At 39.3% G+C, this 20,909-nt stretch overlaps 2 protein-coding genes and 1 pseudogene across 2 annotated transcripts; 1 reads left to right on the top strand and 2 right to left on the bottom strand.

The window, feature by feature from the left end:
- The first annotated feature begins 730 nt into the window (after nt 1–730).
- Nucleotides 731–2,291, top strand: LOC140562231 (uncharacterized; annotated as a pseudogene).
- A 6,205-nt stretch (nt 2,292–8,496) lies between these two features.
- foxf2a (forkhead box F2a) lies at nt 8,497–12,764 on the bottom strand. The gene is made up of 2 exons (XM_072688712.1): nt 11,445–12,764; nt 8,497–8,699 (listed from the first exon to the last, which is right to left on the bottom strand). Exons 1-2 carry the CDS (start codon nt 12,400–12,402, stop codon nt 8,521–8,523), a joined length of 1,137 nt encoding a protein of 378 aa, XP_072544813.1. The 5' UTR covers nt 12,403–12,764; the 3' UTR covers nt 8,497–8,520.
- Nucleotides 12,765–19,085: 6,321 nt separating this feature from the next.
- On the bottom strand, nt 19,086–20,694 carry foxq1a (forkhead box Q1a). The gene has a single exon (XM_072688711.1). It carries the CDS (start codon nt 20,484–20,486, stop codon nt 19,620–19,622), a length of 867 nt encoding a protein of 288 aa, XP_072544812.1. The 5' UTR covers nt 20,487–20,694; the 3' UTR covers nt 19,086–19,619.
- Nucleotides 20,695–20,909: the final 215 nt, after the last annotated feature.

The raw sequence follows: 20,909 nt of genomic DNA, 5'->3' as shown, positions 1-20,909 counted from the left end.
TTTAAGTGATGATGTTCTTTAACCATTTGGACTACAAACATAATCTTGCATCTTTTGAGAGGTAAAATAAATGTGGGAAAATAGCATTTCTGTAAGCCCAGCATGGGTTCCAAGATGTAAAACAGCAAAAGTAGTATTAATGGGGAGTGTGTACACCAAAGCAGTGGTACATAAAGACCAAGTCAAAACCCAGAGCAGAAAAAAACAGATGCCTGAACAAAGCAATATATAAGTAAAAAAAAAACAGATGAGGGTCGGAAACTATAGTTAACAGTAAATCGGGCAAACAGAGATTAAACCCTAATCCCTAAAGAGTGAATCAAAAAGGCAAAACGTGCCATACACACAGATGAACAAACAGAAACGACAGCAATTCTTTACAAAGAAATGAAAAAAAGAATAAAATATATACAAACAGGTATAACACATATGAACAAAATAATGAAAAAAAAAAACTGATGGTGCTTTTAAGTGCATGTTGGGTGAGTGAATGATTATAATTGGACATTTTGCCGTTGATGAACTGTTCGGACGTAGCATTTATGTCACATCAGTTCGTACTCCATTGCAAATTTCGATGTGTCCTAATTCAGCTTGTGTTCTGGTGGGAAACTCGTTTAATCCAATAAAACCGACACCACTTGAAAGCATCAGATGAGGTGGACTGTAGGAACAGTTCAGGATTGGATGACTGAGAGCATGTGATGGTGACGTAGCTGTTAGTGGGTTTATGGGTAATGAAGTCCATAGTGTTGACGTGGGCGAAAACAGAGTTAGGAAATGTGATATATAACCAACAGTTTGCTCCTTATTTAAATGAGAAAGTCTATATTTTTTTTTAATTCTGTCTACAAATGTCCTAAAAAAGTAATGTAAAAATGTAAGATATTTTTATGTTGTGAAAAATGTAAAACAATATTATAATACTTATAACAGGTGGAATGTAGAGGCCCTCTAACCAGGTCTGATGTGCGGCAGCCCCCCATAAGAGAACCCGTGGATGACCTGACTGTTACAACAACACCAGTCCCAGGAGGGAGGCTGATTTTGCAAGGCCTGGAAAAACCTGTCATCTGGGCCAGGGTGAGTTTCAAGCCTTTCAAATCAAGATCCCTGGTTCTATAAAGGGGGGAAGTGGTGGATAAATTCTGTTTCTAATTGGGACTGCCATCCCCTCCATCAGTGAGCAGCCAGTGAATAGTCTGGGGAAGCTGTTCACCCCACCTCTGAAAGACACGGCCACAATTCCAACAAAGAGCTGGAAAGTTGGCTCACCAAGGCCCGCTAGGCAGATTCAAGGCCTGGATCTACCAGCACTCTATCATACTGTGCGTTCTGTGGCCTCTGCCAGTTTTCTCAGTCCCAGTGTCAATAGAGTCCCTGTAAAGGAAAATCAACAGCTTTCTCTGTGAATGGTTGGGCCTCCCCCGTAGCCTCAGTAGCGCAGCCCTCTACAGGATCAGCAACATCTTACAGCTCCCATTCAGTGGTCTCACTGAAAAATTCATGGTGGCTCCCGGGACGAGAAAGTATCAGCAGCCTGTATTAATGTGAGAACAGGGAGGAAGTGGAGAGCAGAGAGAGCAGTGGAGGTGGCAGAGTTACGTGTCAGGCTGAAGGAGTTGGTGGGGATGTTGGCCACTGGGACAGCTGGCTTGGGCTTTTACCCAAGGCAGATCTAAGTGTGCAAGGCCCGAGGGAAGGTGAGGCACCAGCTAATCCAGGAAGAAGTTCGAGCAGGCATGGAGGAAGAGCAAGTGGGCAGAACAGTGGGGCTCAGCCAGCAGGGGGCATGGACAAAGTGGGAGACTACCCTACAGTGCAAAGTCACCTGGACAAACATCATGCAGGTAGACTTTTATCGCATCCGTTTCCTTGTCCAGGCTGCATATGATGCCCTACCAAACCCAGCCAACCTCTATGTGTGGGGTAAGAGTGAGACCAGCTATGCTTGGGGATCCTTATAACACCTGCTGAGTAGCTGTTCAAAAACCCTTGCAGAAAGTCGCTACCGCTGGCACCTTTACCAAGTGCTGAAGGCATTGGCAGAAAGTACATGTAATGCTCTCATTCCTGACCTGGGGAAGCAGCTGCAGTTTCCTCAGCATATTGCTATAACATCACTCAGGCCAGACATAATCATCATATCTGAGGCACTTAAACTCACAGTGCCCTGGGAAGAGCGGATGGAGGTGGCAAATGAAAGAACATGTGCAATGTACCAGGAGCTAGTGGAGAAGTGGCGGGAAGGGGGCTGGAAAACCAATAGAGCCAATAGAGGTGGACTGTAGGGGTTTTCCAAGATACTCACTCTGCAAAGTCCTCAACCAACTGGGCCTAACAGAAGTGGCTAAAGCAGTTAAGGAGAACCAAATGAGACATAATATTGAGGAAAATTATCCAATATTACAGATCTGCGAGTGGCAAACGTATGTAAACCTTTAGGATTAGCAGATTATTTAAGGGTTAAATTAGTGTGAGGTGTTTTCAATGGATAGGATCACAGCCATGTGTGAGTGGGCTTCATGTTTTATTTAAAGAACAGGGATCTCTTAAAGTCTAATCTTTACAACATATGTTTGTGGAAGTCTATCATGGCATGAACAAATGAAATTTTTGAAGATGACAGAAGTTCAACCAAATAATGGTTAATAAGGAATCTTTTCTTTTTAAATCCTGACCTTAATCCAATAGAAATGTGTCAGGTAACAGGTATGAACATTGGGTTTTTGGGTTTGTTTCTCTAACAGAATTTGTAATTCTTGAATTTGCTTCTGAAGATTTCTTTTGTCTTCTTCTCTGCCCTTAAATATGTTCCCTAAAACATACATGTGCATTACATTAAATAAAACATTGAAGTTGTTAAAATGTACATGTTATGTAACATGTTATGTTACAAATGTTACATTATCTCTGTGACGTTATAAGCAGAATTTCATTCTGCAGTGCAATCATGTCTATTTCTGTTAGCTACTTTCTAAATACATTCTAACATTTGGTTGTTGCAAAATTCAAAGTTGGAAACTTTCCATGGGAATTAACTGGAATAAACTAGACATTTGCAAAGTTACAGATGAACCTTTAACAGGGACCTTATGAGTAGTTTAATTCCTCCCCTGCACTGGTCATTCCTCCATTGCATGCACAGATCATTTATATAATCAGCCGCAGTATTGCATCCAGTCAAGTTTGGATCATAATCCTATGCTTAAAATATTTGATCTATGAAATTGCACCTGGAATTGCTTGGTTGTGGATCTATAGCTTGTGTAATTTCAACTGTAAAACCTGTAAAAACGGTTAAAAAGGTGAATAGTATTACATAGACTAATGTTCACACTAATAAATCAATAACCCAGAGGACTCTACTCACTCCTGTTACTGCCACTCATATAAAGAGTAACATGACTGAAAGTATTGTAATGAGTAATGAGTTTTTAGCATAGAATAAGCAAAAACATGAACTATAGCTGCATGGTAGCTATGCTAATAGCATGAGGACACTGAACACATTATAGTGATTTTTTCAAAATGTGTACTTTAAAAATAAACATATTATCTAATAAAGGTAACAGGACAGAACGCTGAGATTGACCTCCTCAGTCAGTTACAATATGACCAAATATACAGAACATAAAAGGAGAGAACTTACTTGTGGTCTTTCCATGGCCTTCAGAAGATCCAACTGATGCAACTTCCTGTTGGACAAGTATCTTGTGGAATGTTTCAATATTTTTAGAAGGGGTAATGTGTTACGGTAACAGGACTGAGTGAAACTCTAGGGGCATAATTAATATGTGTATTTTAACTTCATTTTTAATGATTTTTAAAAAATAAATATTTATATAAATATATTTTTTGTTTTTAGAAGAGTCCAATGTTTCTGCTAATATATTGTTTAACTATAAGAAATAATGATCAGGGTGGTGGGGTTGGGGTGCATCAAAATGAGATTTTTAAGCATGTAGAGGAGTCCATTCAGTAATAATAATAATAATAATAATAATAAGAAGAAGAAGAAGAAGAAGAAGAAGAAGAAGAAGAAGAAGGAGTTCACAGATGGTGAAATGCAGTAATAAACTTAATTCACTTGAGGGCAGTGTTTTACATTTTAGGAATTAAAATCCATGCTAAAGACAAAAACACTTTTAAAGACAAAACGGTAAACTGATCTTTATAATCTTAAATCTGATACCCTTAATCTTCTTTGATGCAAATCAAATTTGGACTTAATGTCACTAAAACCAAACTTTGTTGAGGAAAATGCTGGAAACTGGTGGCCGATGTGAGTTTAGCCATAGCTTAGCCCATAGTCAGCCTCATTCTTCTCACCTTTGTTTATGATCTCAGTGACTGAGAATGAGATTTTCTGATGGAGTTTACTACTAGAATCTTAAATGAGTCTTAAAGTACACTATATTCATTTTTCCAGTGGTAAGGTAACCTTACCTTAAGCTGAATGGGGTGTGTTAGATTTGGGTTGGAGGTAAAACCTGAAGGTACACACTGTCCAAATCTTTGTGGACAACCCTTTTAAAAATATAATTCAACTACTTTAAGTTACATAAGCTGCGGACAACACACACATTTATCACATATCTAGTCATGAAATATTATCAATAGATTAGAACTCACTGGAGCAGATAAACATGAACCTATTGGCACCATGTCAAATGCCAAGTGTGGGCTGGAGGTGTATGAGTATGAGTTGGGAAGGTGAACAGTCAACATCTTGATTTCATTAATGCTGTTGTTACTGATTTCAATCCATTCCACACAGTAATGCTGCAAAATCTAATAGAAATTATTCCCTGGACAGTAGAGACAGTTACTCCATTTAATCTTTTTTTTATTATTATTATTATTTTTTTATTATTATTGGGAAGAAACAATAATGAACAGGTGTCACAATATTTTGTTTATAGAGTGTACACATGTACACCTTCAGGAGGAGAGTTTTTGTGAGCACTGCTTTAAATTGAGAGGAAGTGTTTAAATCCACTGTAATTTGCATTTTACAACTGTGAGCAGTGATGAATAGGTTAATTAGTGCATTTAAATAAAATACAATAGAACCAAGTTGAGATTTGGAGAATTTGGAGAAGTTTTTTTTTTTTAATTGAAATTCTATGTTTCATTTAGTTGTATATTGGTTCCTCTAAATACCTACTTGGAATCAGTAACAAAACATATTAAAGCAATGGTTCCCAAAGCCAGTCTTGGGGACCATGCTCTGCACATTTGTCTCCCTACAACAACACACCTGACTAAAAACCCATTTAATTAGTTAATGAGTTGAGTTTAATCAGGTGCGCTAGATGAGGGAAGGCACAGCCCCCCCTTTCCTGATGTAGCGTGGTATTTTAAATCATTTTGGGCCTGTAGATGGCAGTATGTAGGCTTTTTCTATTGTGCCCCTGTTTAAAAATGAAAAAGCTAATCTTGTCCTATAGAATCACACAGTGTGGAAATATAAACATATACAAACGTGTTTAAAACAAGTGATTTTTTTAATTAATGCATTAATGCAATATCTTTATAGAAGCTTTCCTGTATACAACCTCCCTTACTTGTTTTATAGAGTGTATGTTTACTTGCTTGTTTTTACTGGAAGCTTAATTTTCACATATCCCAAAACATCCAGTTGAAGCTTGATATTAAAATCTCTGACAAATCGAGTTTTGGCTGCATCACTGTAGTTGAGCTGATCGCTTCATGACTTTACACATCATGATAGATGGTTAGCAGATGATACAATGTCTTAATGCAATGCATGCAGGAACCCCTGGACACTACTACTACTAATATTAAGCTTAAGATTAATATTAATAAAAATGAGCATGCTTTTTTATCCATTATGCTTATGATGTGGACACAATTATCCATATTTATAACCTGTGGATTTTTTCCTTTGTTTATTTCGAGTATCTGATGAGCCTTGAGGTAAACAGCATTTAAATAAAAATGTTTTTCAAATTTAAAATTTTCCGAATTCCAAAAGACTCGTAAAAAATAAAAATCCTGATGATCGCGTCTGCTCATTACAGTGTGTCAGAATGCTGTTTTAAAGAGCAATTAAGTGTTTTGGACGGTAGATGGAGACATGGCACCATGTAAGAGCCGCAAAGGGCTTTGGCCTCTTACAAAAAATATGTTCAGCAGTTCGTTTGATTCTTGCTTCAAGAAATAACACGTAACAGATTCATTACATTTTGTAGCAGTTGCTCCATTCCTTGGTTTAGAGAAAACCAACATAAACTATATATTAATATATAATAAGCGGTCATGATGATAATGACCACGAGAGAGCTACATAACTGTTTAAATACCTCTCAATTAAAATGATAAAATAATGTCGTTTTATATCATGCTTTTTATACATTCAGGTTTTTATATAATGTAGCGCTCCATATTTTTCGCTCTGTTTGTATTAAATAAGTAACACTATCTTAACATGCTGATTTCGGTACTCCTGGATTGCACGTAGTTCAGATATTGCCTTACACACACGTACGCAAAAAGCGTATTTCTATATTGGATATAAGAATAGTGCAATTACTAATATAATACATAATGTTTGTATTTTATTGTTATTGTTATGTTTGTAATGTTAAACGTATGCGCATTTACTAAACCCATTCACTAAAACGTTATTATTATTTTTGTATTATTATTATTATTATTATTATTGTTGTTGTTGTTGTTGTTGTTGTTGTTGTTGGCGATATATGAGCAATGGGCGAATGAAAACAAATACAAAACAAAAATACCAGAAAAGTGCAAATCATTAAACAGGAGCGACAGGAGAGTAAAACATCCATGCTTGGAATCTGAACGCGCTTAAGGCTCTTCATTTTGTTTGTTTATTGTAATTGTTTGTAAACATTTGAGGTTTAAAAAAGTCGCGCCTATTGAGCCCACTGTAGAGTTAATGATAACGTAGGTAAATGGAGATTCTAAAATATATTTAACAATAACAACTAAATACATTTTTTAAAAAGTAACCCGACACACTTATAAAATCAATGAACTTAAAAATGTAAAATAAGTTATCAGTTACAGTTGCATAAAGTCTCGCATGCCTTCACATGTGAACACACGTTTTTTCACACGTCTGAAATTCAGTCACCTTGCTATGACCAGTGGTAAGCGTATCACCACACAATACTGAACAACGTCACATTTCAGATATACATATTCAATAATCGTGTAGTTTTCTTTGAGAATATAGCCTTTATTGAACTGTACATAAATGCATTTTTTTCAACCGCCCAGCAAAAAATCCAGTGTTAATAGAAACACCTGTATAATAACACTGCTTATAACACACTGGCGTCATTGCGCTGTTGAAACAAAATAAGTGCAGTCAGTAATTATCTGTTACAACTTAATTATGCATTTTTTCGGTTTTACATTTGCAAAAAAAAATAATAAAATAAAAGAACATACACAGCCATACCCTGTAGAAAGAGTGGAAAAGACGGTTGCTTTGGCAAATAATTACCAATGGAAAATACTAATAACTGTTTTCCAAAAGCCTTGTGTTTTACGGCAGAGAGCGGTCAAATACATTCGCTCTGACTTGCTGAACTCTCCGAACTGGACTACATACAAAAAAGCTCCTTGTGTGGTTTTGTAACGAGCAGGTTCTTTTTATAGGCTATTGTTGTATCCGTAGCCTTGTTGTATTTACAGACGTTTACAGATGTTTCTTCTGATTTGTGATTTAGCTGTATGGAATTGTTACAACTATCCGTTCATGTATTTTAAACGTTTAACATCCCCTAAGCATTTCTGTTCACAAAGAAATATTCATTTCATCATTGTTCCTCAAATCGATTTAAAGGTCTTGTTGTGTTCACATTGTAAACAACAAAAAATACATTTCTGCTTTCATTTAAAATAAGAAATCTGGTTGATTGACCAAGTTCAGAAGTTAGCATTTGATGTTCACACGTGATGTGTAAAATTACATGTGAACATATATATATATATATATATATTTTTTTTATATGTGAACACATGTTCACTTGATATACCTATTTTTCACACATGGTCGAAAACCAAATGCCCTATTCAAGTAAGTAGTTTTTGTTTTGTAAGGGTAAACCGTGCATCATTTATTTATTATTTATATATGTGTGTTACAATACATTATATCGTCAACTAGGTTTATTTATGCGAACGGCAAAGTGGGTTGTTGATGTGTTCTATCTATCTCATTGTATCCAATCGTCTGTAAGAAGAACAAAACCGACCTAAAAGAGTCATTTTTGTAAATGTTTAAAATCCAGGCCCATGTTTTTGTTGTTTTTTTTTTTTTTGTTGCCTGCTTTGTGATCATTTATACTCAAATACGAGTAATTTCAGTCTATCGTGAACAGAGGTGTCTTCTTCATGTAATGTTCGATATGTCCATCAAATGAAGGCTTCAAAAGGCCAGGAAATAGAAACCAGGCCCTTTTCCAGGACTCAGTCCACTTTCCGCCCCCCCCCCCCCCCCCCTCGTTCCGTTCCGGCCTACATGACACACGGCTTCACGTCCTGACAGACGCCTTGGTGATGAAGCTGGTGATGATGGTGGTGGTAGTACGATCCGCCGGCAGTCGGGTGAAAAGAAGCGATGCCATTAAAGTTCAACACAAAGTCTTTTCTGTCGCAGACTGGCGAAGAGTGCGTTTGATAGCGAGGTATTCCCACTGAAGACAAACGAAGACAAAATAGTCATTAATATTCAAAGCTTTACCCTTTACGTGTTTACTGGCTTATGCACAATTCTGAGATATGCATATGTTCCCTTATCAACAAATAAAAGGGTTCTTAAAAGCAATGTCATGAAATGATCATTTTTGGGGGTTTTTTTACACAACATTTCAGTGGTTGAAAGAATCCTTGTTGGAAATTAGTTAGCGACGGTGAATAACCTTTTCTCAAAGTGACAGAACCTCCAATGAGAGAACAGTTTCTATATTCATCAATGCTTTACCGAGAAGCATACTTCCAAGCTATGAACCATTTATAATTTTTTGTTACGCGGAGATTTTTTTTTTTGTTTAATAAAAATGTCGTTCCAATTAAGTACATTCGCCAATCAGTCAATTAGCAAAAATAATTCATTTCCAATCATGTAAACGTCTTCACAAATTATTGGCATATAATTAAATGCATTTGCCAGTCATTTAAACATAATTCAACAGCAGTTGAATAGCATATGATTGACAATCGGATAAACGGTTTTACCTGTCGATTAGCATATGATGCTTGGCCAATCATTTAAACGTATTTACCCATCATTAGCTTATAATTAAACCATTTAAACATCTTCTCCAGTTGGTTTCATATAATCAATCATCAGTCCACAATTAAAGTCATTTGCCAATCATGTATGCATCTTCATCACGTCATCACCTATCAATTAGCAAATCAATCATTTAGACGCCATGACTAATCACCATTTATTTATTAAATAAAAGTTAAATAAAAGTTTACCTTATATTGTTATTGCATGTATTAAAAAAATCTCTAATATATCCACATGTAGATAATTTCCTAGCTAGCATACACTCACTTCACTTCTGCAGGTCGACCCATGTATGGGCTAAAATGAATTTACCCAGTGCTTAAGCTTCTTAACTGCTTAGAAAAGGGATCCTAGTTACACCTCTCGTTCACTTTGCCTTTACCTTGGTGGGATTTCGACACACCACAGATGACCCACAGAGGCCATATTGGCCCATGCAGGAGACCTGCACCAGATGTGATGGTTCAGTGCTCAGTGTGTTTAGTTTTCACGCTGCATGGTAGGGTATTACAAGACCCTACTTTCGAGAAAACAACCATTGCAGGTGATTGGCAGCTCTTATTTGGCTTTAGAACCTCAGATGAAGGCCCAGACGACCGCCTGCGTGTCTAAAGAGTTAGAAAAAGCCCTCACATTAAGTTTAACAGGACACTAAGCCTCCAGGAGCCTCCACAAAACCCTCTTCAACCTTCCCTAGTGTTGGGTTCTCATCCACAATCTGCTGGCAAATACATGGTTGTTTTCTTAACCCTGAAGGCCGAGGTTAAGAAACGATGAGAGGAACGCTGTTTGCAAAAAATCCCAATTAGCGATGGATCAGGCAACAATCGTTATCCTTGTTTAATAGAGTTTAAGAAGTATGCTACATACATAAAGCCTTCAAAAATAAAATAATGGGTATTATTTTAATTGCACGTTCTACATGTTAGTTATTTGTGGATTATAGATGTTGCTCTTCATATGGATCAGGAAAAATGTGCAATGCTTTATGACTTGGAATTTCAGCTATGTGTTTATTTTCATCTGGAGAATTTTACACGGACCTGAAGCTCGCTGTGGCCTGGAACTATTGTTTTCCAAGATTAGCATTAGAAACAAAACTCGAGTGAAAATGCAGAATCGTGTAGTTCAAGATGAATTCTTTGGTATGGCTGCATACTCCAGATTAAATTACATAAAGTTCATGGTGGTCCTAAATGAAAGCACTTGCCGAGTTGGCTCGTTTGCAATTAGGCTGTCCTGAAGATTTTGAACAATGTGGCCTTTCATTCGTGATCTAAACTGACTGTGTTAAAATAAATAGGTTGGCATGGATTTGGCATTCACAGAGTATATGGCGATTGCTTATAGTTTAAGTAAATTTATTCTTATCGTCTCTGTCACTTCAAAACCTCATATCAAAAAAATGTATATTAATGGAAGTCAAGGTACAACGATTTCATTTATTGTAATTTCTATTGGTCCATTCATTAGGAATCTAGGACACAGTTTAAAATACGATTGCCAGAATTACTGAAAAAATGACTGTCCATAAAAACCTGTTCATGACTAATTCTTAACAGGCAAAGTGTTGCAAAATAAAGACATAAATAATAATAATAATAATAATAATAATAATAATAATAATAATAAATGTAGGAGTGGACACTTGCAATTATAAACTAAAAATCAATTTGAGAATGTTGAAACGATCAGTGTTCATTTTAAATCAGCGAGTTTTCTATGATCGAAACACGTAACATCAGGTCAAAAGTTTGTAGCACAGCAGACAATACAGAGAATAAATATATTTGCTGGAGCCGTTGCCGATAAGCTCTAAGTAATTGTTATTTAGCACCACTGGAAAGCAACACATACAGATGTGTAGTCGCTGTCACGCAAACCCTTGTGTCATTTTTTTCTACTTCTTTCTTTCTTTTTTAACGTTTTTTAAACGTAAATCTGGCAGTTGTTCTTGCCATTGTGTCACAATTTCCACTGAGAATTGAGTTTTCCATTCTATTGTTAAGTTGTGTATATATAGTGATTTAACATGTAATGATCCATGCAGCATCAGACATGACTATAACACATTTATAGATAATAAATATATAATGACACACAACATACAGTTGTTTAAACTCCACATCGTGACGGATTTTACCTGCTAGATCGCTCGAGTCTCTGCCGCTGTGATGCAAGTAGCTCTGCTCCAATGAATAAGGCGACATGCCGGAGTGCAGCGCGGAGGAGGTCGGGCTGCTGCTGCTGCTGGAGGCCAGAGACTGTTGCTTGATATAAGGAGCCACGCTAGATGAAGCCCAGTGCGCTGTTGGACACTCCAGAGCCCCCGTCACGGCCGAGGACGAATGCAAGGGACTGCTGCTGCTATCCGCTGGACCATACTCTCCTCCCGGAGTCACCTGGCACGCTGTCATGTACGCGGACCCAGGACCGGACGAAACGTGGGGCACATGATGCGGCGCTCCATTGGCCATCGCGTCCAGGCCGTAGCCGTTGGCCATGGCGTCCAGGCCGTAGCCGTTGGCGTGGCAGGCGGGCGGCGACTGGAAGTCGAAGTTCTGAGGCAGCACCGGAGCACCGAAACCGATGCCGTTCATCACGCGGTACATGGCTGGCTTTAGGGCCTGGCACTTCCTGCGGAAGCCGCGCGGTCTGCGGCGAAATGAGCCCTCCTCGAACATGAACTCGCTGCCGGGGTCGATGGTCCAGTAGTGGCCCTTGCCCGGTCTGCCCAGGCCTTTGGGCAGCTTGATGAAGCACTCGTTCAAGGACAAGTTGTGGCGCACCGAATTCTTCCAGCCCTGGTAGGAGCCTCTGAAGAAGGGGAACCTAGCCTGTAGGAACTGGTAGATCTCGCTGAGAGTGAGTCTTTTGGTGGGCGAGCTCTGGATGGCCATAACGATCAGAGCTATGTAGGAGTACGGCGGCTTCTCCGGGCGCCTCATGCCCGAGTTGGACTTTTTGGCTTTGGCGCCACCCGCCGAGGCTGATGCCGTCGTGGAGCTCTGGAGCGCAGCGTGCATTGAGCCGGTCGACACTGGACTCGAGCGTAGAGGAGGCGGAGGGTCCAGCTGTTGCTGGGACGTTTCAGTGGTCATCTCTGCGTGGTCCAAAGGAAAACAACCCAAGCAAACAAACAGAGAACCTCAAAAGAGAAGGAAATGACCAGCCCTCTATCCAGCCTTTGGGTTGTTTCTTTATCAAGTCCAGCTGCTTTTTTTAAGTCACGTTTTAAAATTGTGCTAATTTAAGCCAAAATCTAGAAGCATCGACGCAAGTCCTTTTTCTCGATTATATCTCCAAATGTATCTGTCTAGATTGACGCGCAAAAATCGGTGTGTAACGGAACGGAACTTTGTGCTGAGTTGTTTTTGCGCCCAGTTTGGTTCTCCAGCTACGTGTCCCCGAGACTGCCACTCGTCCTTGCTCTCTTGGTGGCCATGGCAAGGACTAACTAACAAACCCTTGAAGAGAGGAGGAAACTCACTGCTTCAGGACCCTCTTTTGCGCGCAGCCGCGCGGCCAAACAAAACGCGACCACCTATCAGTTCGTAAATCTCTCTCTTGCCCCCCCCTCCCCTCCATTCCTCCTCCCTCCCATCTAGATCCTCACTAAATCCCTCCAAGAAATCGCCCTGTGCTGCGCAGACCAAGCCGCTCCACCCTTACCCCCTCCCCCAAGACTGGACTGAGTCCAGCCATCAGTCCAGCAGAGAGTTAGTGCAGTCCTACCCCTCCTGCCCCCCCACCCTCCAACCCCACATGCAGTCCTCATACACGCAATAGGGCCATTTGTCAAAAGCACCAGGTTGGATGTTTCAGTCAACAGCGCCACACGCAAAAGCGCTCGAGCTGAAGATGGTGCTGGATGAGGGTGGCTGAGGCTGGAAGCCACTAAAGAGAACTGCGACTCATCCCCCCTGGTTCTTATGAGGAGCTCGGAGAGCCCTGGATACATCGGCACAAACTGTGAAGAAGTTCATGAGAACAGAGCGTGATCGGGAATTCGAGTAAAGGGCAGCTTTGCTTGACCATCGTCTTCAGAAAGTACGCACGGATTGAGGGGCGGAGGGGGTCTGAGGGTCTCGCTGTGTGTACATGCTCGTAAAGAGCTGTTGTGGATAAATGGCTTTGACATGAGTGGAAACAGGCTTTTTCCATCAACCTCCTGCGATACCACACACAGCGCGGTTTCAGTTTACTGTCCCGAGATCCTCCACCCCTTAAAACGCGATTAATTAATAATAGGAAATGGGGCTAAATTAGAAAGACAACCCACAATGCTATTTTTATTATTATTATTATTATTATTATTATTATTATAGCAGGAACTATGTTAACCTTCTTAAATGTCATTAAATAATATTCCAAATTTAAATATAAATGTTACGGTTGACTCGCAAACATATACAAATTAAATAAATACAGCACTATGTAAATAGATAGACAGACAGACAGACAGACAGACAGATAGATAGATAGATAGATAGATAGACAGACAGACAGACAGACAGATAGATAAATAGATAGATAGATAGATAGATAGATAGACAGACAGACAGACAGACAGACAGCAGACAGATAGATAAATAGATAGATAGATAGATAGATAGATAGATAGATAGACAGACAGACAGACAGACAGACAGATAGATAAATAGATAGATAGATAGATAGATAGATAGATAGATAGATAGATAGATAGATAGATAGATAGACAGACAGACAGACAGACAGACAGACAGATAGATAAATAGATAGATAGATAGATAGATAGATAGATAGACAGACAGACAGATAGATAGATAGATAAATAGATAGATAGATAGATAGATAGATAGATAGATAGATAGATAGACAGACAGACAGATAGATAGATAGATAAATAGATAGATAGATAGATAGATAGATAGATAGATAGATAGATAGATAGACAGACAGACAGATAGATAGATAGATAAATAGATAGATAGATAGATAGATAGATAGATAGATAGATAGATAGATAGATAAATAGACAGATAGATAGATAGATAGATAGATAGATAAATAGATAGATAGATAGATAGATAGATAGATAGATAGATAGATAAATAGACAGATAGATAGATAGATAGATAGACAGACAGATTCACACATTTTCTCATAAATACTGTCAATGGTATTTCAGTCCACTTCTGCTGTGCTACAAAGTCTGGGTGTCTTCTATGTGACTGATTATACGGGCCACGTTGAGCTTAAATGTGTGAATAGACAGAAGGAGTACAGCTAATGGTCAGAACATATGATGAAGTAAATGTATAAAGAACACACGTCATAGATGCACGTGTACTGTGCTCCACAGACGCTCGTAAAAGCTTTAAATACGTAAAACACGCAGAAGCAGAAGCTCGGATTTCAAAGGCCCTTATCGAACACAAGCCTTAAGAGGATGTGGAGATAAAATCAACCTCTGCTTCACAACAATAAAAGGTAAAGAGCATCATATCCACCGAATATCCGGCGACATCAAAACTGAATCTCCCCGCTGCGCGCAGGAAGCGTCGCTCGGTGCAAAGAAACAGAAAAGAACACACACACTTGAAAGACTTTGGAAGTTTAACTCCATGCCCGCACGGAGTGGGATCACATTGTTAGAGAAAAGGCTGCTGGACTCCTCGTCTATTTTTGGTGACCCCTCTCATTCTACTTTTAGCTAAAATTGGACATTTTTGTTTTTTGGTTTTTGCGTCTTTGCGCATGCGCCTTAGCTTGCTGATGCAGAGCTGCTGTTTTTACTTTTTGCCCGTGACTTGAGGCGGATATTTGTATTTCTAGACAGAAAACATAAATAGAGAATAGCCAAATACCTCTCTGTCCGCTCTCAGGGAAAAGTCAACGCGGATGAGAAGGAAAAAAAACCCACAGAGTTTCTAGAGGCGCCTGTGAATTACGCCCCCCCCATTAAACCTCACATGCAGACTATTGTTTATATAACATAAATAAACAAATAAAACGTATAAGAACGATTCTAACATATTTAATATTGTTATTTTTTGTTTATAAAGGCATATATAGTTTATTTAATACCTTTATTTAATATACTAAGAAACATACTTAAAAGTAAGCTGTTTTAATGTAGAATTTGTCGTTATATGTAACGACTTTAAACTAAATCCCAGCAAGTGTTGTTTATGTATATTGGCAGGATAATTCCTAAGGGCTTATTATTATTATTATTATTATTATTATTATTATTTATTTATTTTACCCTTGTTAAAGCTTTACTCAGGTAGACCTGTGTTCCCAGTTCATATGTAACGACTTTAAACTAAATCCCAGCAAGTGTTGTTTATGTATATTGGCAGGATAATTCCTAAGGGCTTATTATTATTATTATTATTATTATTTTTTTTTTTATTTATTTTTTTTTTTTTTTATTTTATTTTTTTTACCGTTTTTAAAGCTTTACTCCCAGTTTATAAACCTAGTTTATCTAAGCAGTCTTTCATTAAAAGGTAAATCAAGTGAGCTCTTGGTAGAACTGAACAAATCCATACAATGTCTGGAGAAGTCAGTCACCATGTGTTCTTTTAACCTTGGTTAATACACCCTTCGTTCATCCATTACCAACATTACAACCTGCCTATTATTGTGGTGGTCTCCACAAGACCTCTGAAGGTGTCATGTGGTATTTCGCACCATGAAGTTAACAGCAGAGCCTATAGGTTGGGGCGTGGGGCCTCCATTAGCATCAGTGAGCCATAGGTGCCCTTTTGGTAGGTACTGATCAATGTATGCTGGGAACACACCACAAGACCTGTCTGATATTTTGGAGATGCTCCGATCCAATCGACTAGCCATTACAAGTTCCTTGTAAAAGTGGTTTAGATTTTTATGATTGCCAATTCTTCCTGCTTCCAACACATCAGCTTCAAGAACTAATATATGTACTACTTGACATGTGGTTGTAATGTTATGGTTGATAGGTGTACGTCCACTGTGATTAATTAACGCAGTCTTTGAATAATCCGAGTGATTGCTGTGTATAAAGGTGTGTCTGCTGTCTTACCTGTAGGCTGCAGCATTGTCTCTCAATACTGGGCGCTCACCTGTGCTCACCTGTGCAGCCTCCAGTCTTCAGTTCAGCTCAAGGCGAGTGCAGCTAGAGTAAGTAGTAATGCTTAAGGGGGGAATAGACTTATTATGAGTATTTATAAATTACATACTTTTCTTCTCAATCTTCTAGAATTTTGTGTTGGATGTCTATAGATTGTGTTTAGACGATAGTTCTCATTCAATTCAATATTTCACTCAAACGACTGTTGTAATTTGTCAAACGTCAGTGACGAAATGAGTGTCGTAAACCAATGACCAAGAGTGTCACCTGAAAAATACTCCTTCAGTGGGTTCTTGTCAAAGAAAAGATGATATAGGAAAAACAATGATGCTTCCATGGGTTCTTTGAACAATGCCATGTAACTTTTGGTTTTATAAGGAACCATTTTTGTTACAGAGAAACTCTTTAGGTTTCAAAAACGTTAACTTAATATTTAAGTTCTTAAATTCTCAAAAATGCTTATTTAGTGGTTATTCTAAAACATTGATCAAAAAACCAATTGAATCACATTTTTAAATAGCGTAGTTTCTTTAATTTAGTCCTGTGTACTGCGTTTGGTAATGGTGATAAAACGTTTTTGTTTATTTGCTTTAGCTAAAAATATATCGTGTACAAAGAAACTGCTGTATGTGGTTCATCAAACTTTATTTATACTTGCTTTTATAACTCACCAACAATTTACTGACTTTTATTACTGCTCATGGACCTCCTTTTTTTGCCGAGAGTGCATTCAATTGCATATATGTGTAAAATCTACGTTTACTCGACTGTCATTAATTGTCTAATCGTTTTAATTCTCGTTTTGGGTTCAGTGTACTGTAAGTTCTCAGAAGTTCCATTGGAGGGTCTATTGGAGCTAGAGGGATTCTTCTCCCTGCTTTGATAATACATTAATTGAATCAGTGATACATTACATGACGATGTTTTCATGAATGATTCGGTTTTCGTTGTTTACTTGCTTTGGAGTTTAGATGCCAATGCAATAAACGACCACGTCATTTAAAGATCTGGGTTAAAATGAGCAACAAAGACTTTCATGACGGGATCAGCCTCTTACCCCAGTGCAAGATTAAAGCAACAATGTGGAAGGAAACCCTCTTTTAGGACCTCTTCCTCGTGACCACGGTTCTGCAGGTCTTTGTAGTGTTCTGATACTCACAATAGCTTTAATATCAATGCATATATGTGTGTATATATGCAGTAAATACCTCTCTTTTTATTCATTGGTTTTATTATTGATTGTTCGTAATTGATTGATAATTTAAAAAAAACGGAGACGGATTTTTCGCAGAGTTTTCGATACTTAAGTGTTACTTAATTATTTAATCATTTAATCATCATTAACATTATGCATCAGATACAGTCTTAAGCAAGCGTTTTGACACCCCTGGTGTAATGACAGCCTAAATGTAAACATTTTCTGCATATTGTAGAGCATATTATGAATATATATATATATATATATATATATATATATATATATATATATATATATATATGTATATATATTCAATTTGATTTACTTTTGCACATACCACATTTATTGCACATCTCACGTGCACCACGTAGCAAAGTGCCCAATTGTTTTTATATGAGTCGAGATGTGTTTATTTATTTGGGGTTTTATTTATTTATATTCTTTTCTTTAGAAAGAATAACTGAACTGTAACAAACCTTCGGCTTAATAGCCTATATTGTAGTTTATTATTTTGGTGAATAAAAATATATAAATGTTTGCATACAATTTTGCATATTTTGTAGCTTGCTCTTCTCTGCACGTTTCTGTGTTGAGCTACAGACACGATGAACATAGTGACATAATTTGCAAACAGGTGAAGAGAAACAAATAAGGAAACGTTTACTTTGATAACACCAAATTAGACAGTATTAAGCATTTAGATTTTTAAACTATGACATGAATATTGTTTGGCAACAATTATGCATCTGTGAAGTACAGAATTATTAATTTATTAGTTAACTACTTTTTTTTTCATTTGATTAATTATTAGACGTGAAGTAGTGATCAGATTTCTAGAATTTTTAGATTAGAGTTTAATTATTTAATAAAATGTAATTAATGAAACCCAACTAAAAAATAACCGATTAGAGCTTAGAAGTGTGTTGAATAAAGTTTATTAATGATTTCCATTTAATTAAACTTGAAACGTAATCTAATTTATCAAGCCTTCAGCACCGTGGACAGTGCATCCTGCCCCGCCCTTTGTCGACCACCAGTTTTGACCTCAGACTTTTACTCTCAGGTGTTAGACATTGAAATGACTCAAAACAAAATATGAACTTTTAAAATTATTGGTTATCGCTGGTTATTATCGCTGGTGTTTGTTTCCCTGTCAGTAGCAGAATTATTATTTTAAAAATAACATATTTAGGACATATTGTTACATATTGTGTCTTCTGTCCTGATTCCAGAAGGTGCAGAAGGTGACCTATATAACGTCCAGAAAAGATTCAGCACACACGCACAGACACACACAGAGACACACGACCTCATGACCCTTGCGTTTGGTTGTATTTTATGATGATCCTAATCTTGTCTTGTAAACTGTTTATGTTTTACACTTCAATAACCATCGTTATTACGTCATTTTCATCATCATCAAAACTTATCATTTCACAACACGATGACTTGCTTCGTGAAGAAATCAAGCATGGAAAACTTACTGATGTTGAAATTAAGTTTATTTATTATTCAGTAGCAAATAAAAAACGCATGCATTCTTTCAGTAGACATTTACAGTGCTGTCCAGTTCCATCACGCGCATGTGAGATGACCACTTCTCACCTGTCACTTGTACCACGTAGCTGACCAGTGCTGTCAGTCGTATCGTTTCGAGTCAAAGCCAAACCACATGTGTCGGCGTTTGATGCAGATTGCCTCGTTTTCAGCAACATCACATATTTCTAGTTCATCATAAATACATTACGAAGTTCATCGTGATGGAGAGGAAAAGGGTCCCCACCCCTCTCATTTGTGCGTGCACTCCATCACTTCATCCCTTCATCACCACAGATGTCCATCCCTTGTAACCCCCTCCTCCAACCCCAACCCTCAACGTTTCCAAGGCAACGGGATGCTGAAATGACGAAATGTTATCTGCTGACGTCCAGTGCGTGGTCTAAAGTGCCATCATGTCCAACCTCCCAATGAAAACAAACGGAGGGTCTCCTATTCTTCCTCTCTTCCTCCTCCACCCGTCACGCTAGCAGGTAGTCTATCTGAAACGGGTGGTGGTAACCCCCTGCAGTAGCCTGGACTGAGCTGAGAGGAAGAGGAGGAGGGGGAGGAAGGAGAAGGAGAGAGGAGGGCGATGAAAAGTAGTAAAAGTCCCTTCGCTGCAGCAGCTGCTGGTGTTGCTGCTGCTGGTGGTGTCGTTTCTCTTCGCTTCTGAACGGCGTGCTGAGGATGCTGTCGATGGCGAAGGAGCTGGAGAACTTGGAGCTGTTTGGAGCCACCTGGACGATGGACTCCCCTCCTCCTCCTCCTGCTCTTCCTCCTCGCCTGGGACCCTCCTCCTCTTCCTCCTCCTCCTCCTCCTGCTTCTTCTTGCCGATGCGCTTCCTCCTGCGCCGGAACACGCCGTCCGCGAACGTGTACTCGCTGTGCGGGTTCAGCATCCAGTAGTTGTCCTTGCCCCATGGGCGCGAGGGGTCCCGCAACACTTTGAGGAAGCAGTCGTTGAGCGACAGGTTGTGGCGCACCGAGTTGCGCCAGCCCGTATAGCTGCCGCGGAAGAAGGGGAACTTGCGCATGAGGTAGTCGTTGATCTCGGCTAGCGTGAGGCGGCCTGAGCTCGAGTCCCGGATGGCCATCGCGATCAGGGCGATGTACGAGTATGGGGGCTTGGGACGGCGCGTGTAGGGTTTGCCCTTGGAGTCCGTGCGCGCACCCGCTGCACCGCTACTGGGGGATCCCATGGCTCCGGAGGGCCCGTTGGGCGTCAGAACGGAGGCTGGCGGCGCAGGGCTGTGCGCAACGCAGTCCCCATCAGAACCCAGCTCGTCTTCGGCGGAGAGCGGTGAATGCGCACCGGGGCGCGCGCCACCTAGCAGCTGGAGCTTCATGTTGGACTGTGCACAGCTTACCGGCGAGCGCAAAACGTCGTTAAAACGAGAAGCAAAGTCCACAAGGGTTTGACTTTTCCCAGTGTCTGACTTCCCAAACAGCAAAGTTCACAAACAGAAAGGCATCCAAGACTTTTTCACCGCGCTGTAAACACAGACCGCGCGTAAAAAAAACAGTAGCACCGTCTCCAATCGCCTCCTGTCTTCTCGTCTCGTCTGATCTGCGGCTGTAACGCGCGGCCGTGTGCTCATATAGGGCAGCGCACACCTCCAGACCTGCCTACGGGGGCGGCGCCTCATCAACCTTCAACACCGAGCAGCCAGAAACAAGACAGTCAAGAGTTCAAACTGGAAAAATACACGTTACCATCCAAATCAGACGCGCAGGAATGTTTTTTATGCTGTTTTGTTTTTGCTTTGATT

This window comes from Salminus brasiliensis, chromosome 9, assembly GCF_030463535.1.
Source record: "Salminus brasiliensis chromosome 9, fSalBra1.hap2, whole genome shotgun sequence".
Lineage (NCBI taxonomy): Eukaryota > Metazoa > Chordata > Actinopteri > Characiformes > Bryconidae > Salminus > Salminus brasiliensis.
The sequence above is the reverse complement of the archived record's forward strand: the minus strand, read 5'-3'. Positions and strand labels throughout refer to the sequence as shown.

Excerpts from the sequence above, each read along its gene's own strand:
- foxf2a (XM_072688712.1), bottom strand. The coding sequence starts at position 12,402 with ATGACCACTGAAACGTCCCAGCAACAGCTGGACCCTCCGCCTCCTCTA. Across the intron at positions 8,700-11,444 it reads AGACTCGAGCGATCTAGCAG|TGGGAATACCTCGCTATCAA; the intron begins GTAAAATCCGTC and ends GTTTGTCTTCAG.
- foxq1a (XM_072688711.1), bottom strand. The coding sequence starts at position 20,486 with ATGAAGCTCCAGCTGCTAGGTGGCGCGCGCCCCGGTGCGCATTCACCG.